Source organism: Callorhinchus milii, unplaced genomic scaffold (genome assembly GCF_018977255.1).
Source record: "Callorhinchus milii isolate IMCB2004 unplaced genomic scaffold, IMCB_Cmil_1.0 Scaffold11, whole genome shotgun sequence".
Taxonomy (NCBI): domain Eukaryota; kingdom Metazoa; phylum Chordata; class Chondrichthyes; order Chimaeriformes; family Callorhinchidae; genus Callorhinchus; species Callorhinchus milii.
Window position 1 is genome coordinate 10,629,579 of NW_024704752.1, and position 9,023 is coordinate 10,638,601.

The following is a 9,023-nucleotide window of genomic DNA, read 5'->3' on the forward strand; positions in this document are numbered from 1 at the left end:
CTTGCAAGACACCTGGGTTCAAATCCAGGCAGGGCGAAACCTTGGGCAAGTTTCCTTATTCCACACGCCTAATAATAATCCCTCCAAGAAACAAAACAATAATAAATTGGTCATTTTCAATCCATGACTGTTTGTGGGACACTGCTGTGCGCAATTGGCTGCCGAGTTTCGCCCACAAATATACAGTCAATTCACTTTACAGCATATTCTGTGAAGCGCTTTGAGACATCTAAAAGACGTGAAAAGCGCTATATCAAATGCAAGGATTATTATTATTATTATTACGTAATATGGTGAAGGTGCTAAACCACTGGAATATGCATACTTAAGGAGAATCTTCATACAATGCCTGCTGAACGTTGTGGTTATTAATGCCTTGGTTTCTGTCACTTCCCATCTGTGTTTGTCAGACGTAGCTAAGAAGGGTGTGCCACTCTTGATCCTGCATAGTTTGAACGCTCCATTAATGGCGAACAGAGATTGAATCCATGAGCTGTCAGTAGATTGACAAGTGTGTCAGATTCTCCCCTATCTGCCAAAAAATAAAGAAACAGACTAGTAACCATTCTAATCCAGGGCGCAGACCTAAAAACATGTCTTAATAATCCACTGTGATCATCCATTCTTTCTAATTTAAATAGTTTCCAATTTTCAGTAATTCGCTGGACCTGTTTTAGAGGTATTACAGTACTACTGAATTTTGAGCTACTCAGACTCCTCCCAGTGCTCAGTAAAGCCACCACGCTATTTGACTTCATGTATATATATATGCAGTTTAACAGCAGACAGCACAGACTCCCAGCAAAAGTCAGCATCCCAGACAGAAAACACTCAACAGAAGTTTGTAAGTATGTGGCTTGCAAACGGCAACAGGCTGGGATGGTATGAAAGATACCTATCAGCAATAAAATCTCAGCAAGCCAGAAAGATCTTGGACGTACAGAAGTGTGAAGATATTGTCTTTACACTTCTCGATAGGGTGCACCAACAGGACTACAGATTCCAGGTGGATTATTCCAGAGGTCATGCCACTTTCAACTACCATTTCATGTCTGCTTTTGATGAAATAGACGTGGAAGTGCCGCTGTGGTTAGATGATTCGTCTTTGACGGTGAAAGAAAGTTGTAAAATTCCATACCATCTGAACGGAATGTCCCATAAAACCCCAAGAAGGGGATTCTGTTACCTGGCTGTTTCCAAGGAATCTGAAAGCAAATGGTCTGGGAAAGATATATTTTACCCTCTTCCCAGACTTTCCGACAGCAGCGGGCATGTTATCCCTGGGAAAGTTATCCACGTTCTGAAGGAGTTGATCAAAGGAGCCATTGTTTACTGTGAACAAAATTACCTTATCAGTGCAGGTAAGGAGAATCAGCACAAGGTGCACTCACTACTTAAAGTATATGGTTGTCAATCACACAAGCAAATGGATGGTGCAGAACAGTCAAATCCATGTCATCAGGAGGTGTAATGGATTGTGATATTGGAGTGAACCAAGCACTCGTTCTTTCTGAATTAACTTACATGCCTGCCGGCCTGGACTTTTGTTGCAACAGCAGCTCCGTGAATATTGCCTCCACTTGTAGATTGTGGGCTCTGTTGCTAACTGTTTACAAGTTGCGAGTCTAAATGCTTGAAGATGTTACTCTGCGTGAAGGGCGCTATATAAATGCAAGTTGTTGTTGTTGTATGTCTGGAAAACACCAAGCCCCTTAGTTAATATTTTACTGAGTGCAAGTTGAACATTTATCATCTCCATCTTCCATTTCGTTGTCCTTCCACTTTTCTCATTTCTTACCTGGAAGATGATAATTCCCGGCATACCAGCTTCATTTCGCTGTATTGACCAAGTTGATATTTTTCATTTGTGAGCTTGGGTATAAGTGTTACCCAGTTATTCAACTATTGGCAAATCATAGTTAAGACTAATGCTATCATCATATACACATATCCAGCAAGAGTTACTATAGGGTGACCTGGAACAGGCACCCTCGCTTTTCTCTAACTGAGGAACACAGTGAACAACTATGCTGCCATCCTGGGTGAAATCAGTTAACAGCAACAACTTGCATTTATATAGTGCCCTTCACGTAGGCTAACGTCTCAGCGCACAAAGTTAATTTAGCACAGTCCAAATAGATTGAATTTGAGGCTTTCCTCATTTGCATGGCTTAGTTTTACCAATAGGTAAATTTACCAAGCATATTCATTGGGAAGGCAAATATAGGCAATGTGGTGATAAATACAGTATTTGTTTGACTCTCAATACTGCACTGTTTACTGGCTTAAACAGTTAAATTGCAAGTTGTTGTCTTTTATGGCCAGAACAAACTAATCAGACTAATCCTGGTAGTAAATTATCGTGTGATGTAGTCAGAGGTGAAAACGAATTAAATGCAGAGATCATGTAATGATGTAAAAAAAACCTGGGCAGTATAAACCACTATAATCTTGAAATTCTCATCCTTTCAAGCTTTAGAGTTTCGCTCCAATTTAGCAAACAGTGTAAACTGGTTCAGCAGGATAAACTAATGGAAATTGTTCAGCCAAGAAGTATCAACTAGTTGAATGAGCATGACACTGAGAACTGAATATTAATTTTCTTCTTGGCTTCCAGAGCATGATGAATATGTAGATGGCATGCATGGAACTTTCAGGCTAATTTCGATACTCTTAAGCATGGTGGTAGGTTATGTCAGAAACTCGGCTGACCAAAAAAAAAATATTTTCACTCACTCAGGCAATGCGATGCCAAACCACATTTTAATCCACTAACTAGATTTTATTTCGGGTGAGTAAAATAGATTTAATCAAATTACTTGGGGTTTAGAATTACACTAACATTTAGAAAATCTTCTTTTTCTTCCCCCACAGGTGATGTGAATGGTTGTTTGTTAAATTTTGAAGGTCCCAAGATTATGTTGATGGTGAAAGATGTGTCAAAGCACATACAGGTCAACATTATGCCAGTGATGCTAAAAGCTACAAAAACATTTCTGGACAAAGGAAGAAACCCTGCGAAGACATCATCAACGACAAATAACCATGCAACTGAACACATTGACATAAGCAGTGGGAATTACTACCATTGGAGGTGAATGATTTTCCCTATCTCCTATTAGTGACTATCCTCTTGGGGGGGGATGTACGAGGGGCCTCCTTGGAGCTGAATTGACTCCAAGGTGACATGCCTGGCAACGGAATGTCGAATCAAGCCAGCCCTGTATGGCAGTCTCGGTAGTCCGTTTCCTGAGCCAGCGGGTCTGCAGTATTCAGTATTTTAGCTGGCTAGACTTCAGCAGTATAACAACTCACACTGTGGGATCTCCAAGCCTTGGTTCTTGTCAACTTTCTGGAATTAGGCAAGCAAGGTGTGTCCCTTCAGGGAGAGAGTGTGCATTCCATTCCAACAAACTATCTCTGTGTGTAGGTGGGTGTAGGAGGCAGGCAAGGCAGGTGAGGTAAAGAGTCTGTCCCAGGAGGCAAGTGCCATAATCATTTGTTGCACCTTTAAACATTAGTTTAAATAATGGCCCCCTATGAAAACCAAATATACAGTCAATTCACTTTACAGCATATTCTGTGAAGCAATTTGAGACGTCTAGAAGATGTGAAAAGCGCTATATCAAATGCAAGGATTATTATTATTATTAGTGCCAAGTATATGCTAACATCCATTAATGTTACCACCCCCCACTACAAGTTAACCTTCTATTGTATCCTATTTCACCATCTATTGAAGATGGTAAGGAATGAGGCTTCTTCTATTAAACCTGCATCTATGCTATATTCCGTATACAGATTTTGCTTTGAGCGCCCCATCTGGAAGCTATTGGATACAGCAGATGCTGATGGTGGAAATCGACTGAACAGTCTGTGCATATTGGACAGTATTAACACTAACCATTGGCTTCCTACGAAAAACAAACGAGGACTTAAGTTCCAGCACCTGCAGGTGAGTGTGAACTAGTTCTAAACCTTTGAAAAGTTAGAAATGTTATTAACCAGTTTGTCACAATCCTATTGGTTCTTTAACAGTAACAACAACTTGCATTCATATAGAGTCCTTGGGCAGGGTAGCGTTTCAGAGCGCTGGACAGTGGTGGAGCATGAGTAGTGGGGAGGTGATCAAAGTTAAGGTCTAAGAGAAGGGTCTTCAGGCATGACCTGAAGATGGGGAAGGGGGGGTGGCGCTGGTGGATAGAGGAAGAGTGTTCCAGAGTTTCAGGGCATATTGACCAAAAGTACAGCCACCGATGGTGGAATGAGGACACGAGCAGCATGCAGGAGGAATAAAATGTATATATTTAATTTTAATAAGATTTAAAAGATCATAGAACAGAACTCTGGAACTCTGGTGGATCTATTTAACAGCCTCTAAATGATGCAACTCAGGAATTATGTACTGCATTGGGTTTCCTGCTCTTATTAAAAAAATGATGGAAAAATGGCAGAGTGAATTTCAGGAACCAGTGCAAGTATGTTATCATGTACTCTGCATATGATGATGTTTCTTAGTCAGCCCCTATTAAATTAAAATTCACTGTAAAGGCTCCTTTAATATAGCACAATCTGCTCATCGGTTATTAATCACTTTTTCTTTTTAACTAGATGGTTTTACTCTGGGCCATGAAGTTCTTCCCAGCTCCCGAAGACTGGGTTGACCTAGAATCATCTGTGTATCGGATCTTGGTGGTGCTGCTCCGCTGTCTGACCCTCTGGAAGCTCCCCAACTACTTCTTGCCTGAGATCAACGTCTTCCTTGAGGACGATCAACCACAGGTTGACTTCAAGACCATTTACACTAAGGTGGAGACGTTCGCCGACATTCCTGAGAAATTCCTCCAAATCCACGTGACTCATCTCATACCAGCCCACCAACAACGGATTGATAACTACATCAAAATGATTCTGCACATCGAGGACACTGCAGGTGTTCATTGGAATACTGGCTATTTTGATGTTATTCTAAATAAGGTAAAATATCTCTGATATCTGGGTTATACTCTGGAGAGGGAATTGGGTAGAGAACATTGTGATCTGGCATTCTATGTTGCTGTGCTATTAAAGGAGAGCTCATGGGTGGGCTTCACATATTGAGTAAATGTAATGTCTCCTCTCATAAAACGACCCGTAAAGCTGCGAACAATGGTGTCTGGCTGTTGGTATGTGCTGTAGATGAGCATTGAACCAAATTAAAAAACCCAACTAGAAAGAAATTGACCAGTTCCATTCATTCAGTGCCGGAATCATTGGACAGCCCTAATGATAAACATATTTAAAATGTTGGCATCAAATGCACAAGGAGCGCTGTAAAAGAAGCCCATGATACTCATGCTTTGATTTTTACTGTCTAGATGCAGGTTTACCGCATCCAGGATCCAGAGAGAATCAATTCCATGCAGCTCGTCTGGTCCAAGGCAACCAAGCTAATGACCGCTGAAGGAATCCCATTATAACTAGAATCTCCCATTTTATCAACACTGGTCAACTGTGTGTGTCTGGCACACCCACCAGAAACTGGAAAAAGACACAAGAATATTACTGCTTGTTAAGTGCTTTGAGACATCATACAAATGTGAAAGGTGTCAGATAAATTGTTGTTGTACTCACAGGCACACAACACTAAATGCTGTACGAGGGAAATAGTCTCTTATCTTACCTACTACGCATGTGAAGGGGTTGACACTAAGACATATAAGCTGGTTAGCACCAGATAGGGAATGAATTATTCCCTTTTACCCTTTAACTAGAGTATTGGTGCATGATAGGTGCAGTGGAGCTGACACTCCAAAATCTGTCTTAACAGCTATCACTCCAAATATTTATCATCTTTTTGAAACATGTTTATAATAAGTCTTTTTTTATTCATAATAATGTGTTCATTTTGGGAAGGATTCTCTGCATGTGGACTACTGGTTGGAAAGCAATGAGTAAATGTAAAATTATTCCATACTGCCTTTAAAAGTGCTACATTGATGATATCTGGACAATAATCAGCAGTATTGAGAACCAAACTTCACATCCTTTTTTTTTCCTTTTGTATATTTTCATTTGTAAAAACATATATAATATATATTATAAGACTATTTTAAAATATATAGCTGTTATGCAAGTGTTCAATAAATAATAATAATGCAAAAACAAACCTTTTCATTTGTAGCTTCACAGGATATATTCACTAGTAGGTTCACGGGATATACTGTAAAGTGAAGTGATTGTGTACTTGTTGGTGAAAAACTATAAAATAAAACTAATCTCACATGCACATTACGATTTCAAAGTAGTGGTTAATGTTTCACTGGAGTCTTGTACTATTTGCATTGTACTCGGGTTATGTGGTATTTGCATTATACCAAAGCCAAGTGTGCTCTCAATGTTGTAAATGCCTCCCTTTGCTCTGTTTCCAGGGTGAGAAATACTGGGAGTTTATTGCTATGCATAGATTCATAGATGGTACAGCACTGTAACAGGCCATTTGGCCCATCCAATGCAGCTGGTGTTTTCCTCCGATATGCATTTTTTTAGTCACAAAGGTATCTCATATCAAAGCTAAAGGATGCTCCAGGCTTGTCGGTTTCACTGGTGTCCCCAAATGGCAGAAATTCAGTAAATAAGGAATGCCAAAAAACACTGTTCACTGATAACTCAGCAACAACATGATTAGTTTCTTTGAAATGTTGATATAGTTTCGAAACAAAAGTACCTTGTTGTAACTAAAAAAATGCATGTCGGAGGAAAACACCAGCTGTATTGGATGGGCCAAATGGCCTGTTACAGTGCTGTACCATCTATGAATCTATGTATAGCAATAAACTCCCAGTATGTCTCACTCTGGAAACAGAGCAAAGAGAGGCATTTACAACATTTTTGTCTTGGCACTTCCCACACTTTTGTCTCGCTACCTCTCCCGAAGGCATTAACTTGTGCCGGAGAAAGTTCCACAGGTTCCTGCAGCACCTTCCACAATTCACCATTTTCAAGCTAAGACCTTGGGTGTCAAATATTTTTTGATGTGATGGGGGCACCACACCTAATCCTGATCTGATGTTATTTGATGTCCACCCAATACAAAATTTCCAGTGTGGGTGACTGATTAGCGATCAGGAACAGGAACCCTTCCTCCCTGATCTTTCTCCCCTCCCTAGCTTGGGGGCAATGCGGATATCATCACTGAACCCGAGCTCATGTTACTCAGAAAACAAATCAACAAAGCTGCTGCTTAGTCTGGCTCAGTCCCACAGTAAGCAGTCACTTGCTAAGCTCTCAGGGATCCAATGTGACATTTTGTAATACTAATCTGAGTGCACTTGAGAAACCGTTTAACCGTGATGGTTAAAAAATGAATTGGCTTCCCTCTGTCATTCCATTGTGTAATCTTAAAAATTCAGACAAACTTGCGATGGTAAAATAACACGTAAAAGGGGATGTTACGCTCTCTATTTCTAAAAACATTCCCCCTGTCTGGATGCTGGTAGGAACAGGATGCAGATGTAAACTGATCTTTTGTGTTATCTCCATAATTATTTTCAGCAGCCAAGTTGTTAATGGAAAAAATGTAGTACTTTAGGTCCGTGGAGGTCATTGCAGGAATTCAAAGTAAAATGTACACAATAGTTTTGATAGCTCTCTGTATTCTATAGAAATGACAGTGATGGGTATGTGTGTAACTTAATACAGGTACTGTTGTGATGCTAAAGGCAGCAGCTTGTCACTTTATTACAGCACCTGTTTAATAGCATCAGGAATAAAAGGTACAAAAGGCCAAGATCAGAAGAGTTGGAGAGTGACGGAGCATATTACTAACTGGCATTAACATAGCTGGTTTTCACTCCCTTCGCTGGACTTTAGTGCCAAGAGATATTGCTGTTTTATTGATCAAATAGAAAAGCAGCTCAGATATTGGTTGCGTGCCAAAAACAACAGCTGATAGACAGCACACGAACAGTAGGCAGATTTTGAACCTTTATAATGCTCCAGGTTCATGCTTGTTTGTCTCATGGGTTCTTCTTCACTGGAACATGTCGAATTTAATTGTCAGTGCCACTGTGAGGTGCTTGATATTGCAGCGTAGGCTGTTTGTAGCTTCTTAAAGATTCCTTTTAAAATAACCTAAAATAATAAGTTACCTGTCGCAGAATGTGCTGCTAGAGTCTGTTGGATTTCTATTGTTTCAGCACCTTAGGACATCCTCCTAACGTGATAGGCGCTATACAAATGTAATTTGTTGTTGTTGTTTGCACAACAACTCTTCATAGAGCATGCTCTTGTCTCTCAGGTGCGTCACAATGCCACCAAGGGATGCCAGTGAGTGGGTTACTCTTGACCATCTAGGGTAGGTCCTAATGACTGACAGGGGGGGATGAAAGGAACAAAGGGACAGGAGGAGGCCATCCAGCCCATTGAGGATGTTACATCAGGTTGTCAGATCTTGGCAGATCTTTTAATCCCTATGTCCCACCCTTTTGCCATAAACCATTAAAATTTTTACTACCCAAGTATCTGTTTGTCTCTCTCTCTCTCTTATTTAAACATCGTGTGGCACGCGTAGCAGCTCTACTTATCAGCGTTGCTATATTCAACTGTTCACAGGAAAACCAGTTTTGTAGCTGGAAATCCATAGAGCTGCCCAGTGGGAAGTGCATGAAACAAGGGGAGTAACATGAACTTTCTGCTTAGAGAACTGTTGTGTTCTGGTTATGTCATCGTAAAAATGTTAATATTGGACTTAAGAGGATGCAAAAGGCAAGCAACCAAAATTATTCTGGTATGTGTATTAACATGAAGGAAGTTGGTCTCTCTCTGAAACAGAAAACTATAAAGGGACACTTTGAAAGTTTGTGTAGGGGATGGGCAAGGTTGATCCAGGCAAAGTTTTCACAAATGTCAAAGTTTCAAACACCAGGGCACCAAGTCATGAATTACAAAAGTCATGGAGTTTTTTTTATATTAAAGAGTAAATAAACTTGTGGAATGAGTTATCAGTACGTCCCCCAACTGACCATCTTGACAGTGCACAGATA

The 9,023-nt window shown here is 40.3% G+C and overlaps 1 protein-coding gene across 1 annotated transcript; it reads left to right on the forward strand.

Annotated features, from left to right (window-relative positions):
* The first annotated feature begins 634 nt into the window (after positions 1-634).
* Positions 635-6,133, forward strand: mab21l4 (mab-21 like 4). The gene is made up of 5 exons (XM_007906536.2): positions 635-1,361; positions 2,875-3,094; positions 3,802-3,955; positions 4,612-4,977; positions 5,358-6,133. The coding sequence occupies exons 1-5, from the start codon at positions 851-853 to the stop codon at positions 5,457-5,459; spliced, it is 1,353 nt and encodes a 450-aa protein (XP_007904727.1). The 5' UTR covers positions 635-850; the 3' UTR covers positions 5,460-6,133.
* The last annotated feature ends 2,890 nt before the right edge of the window (positions 6,134-9,023 follow it).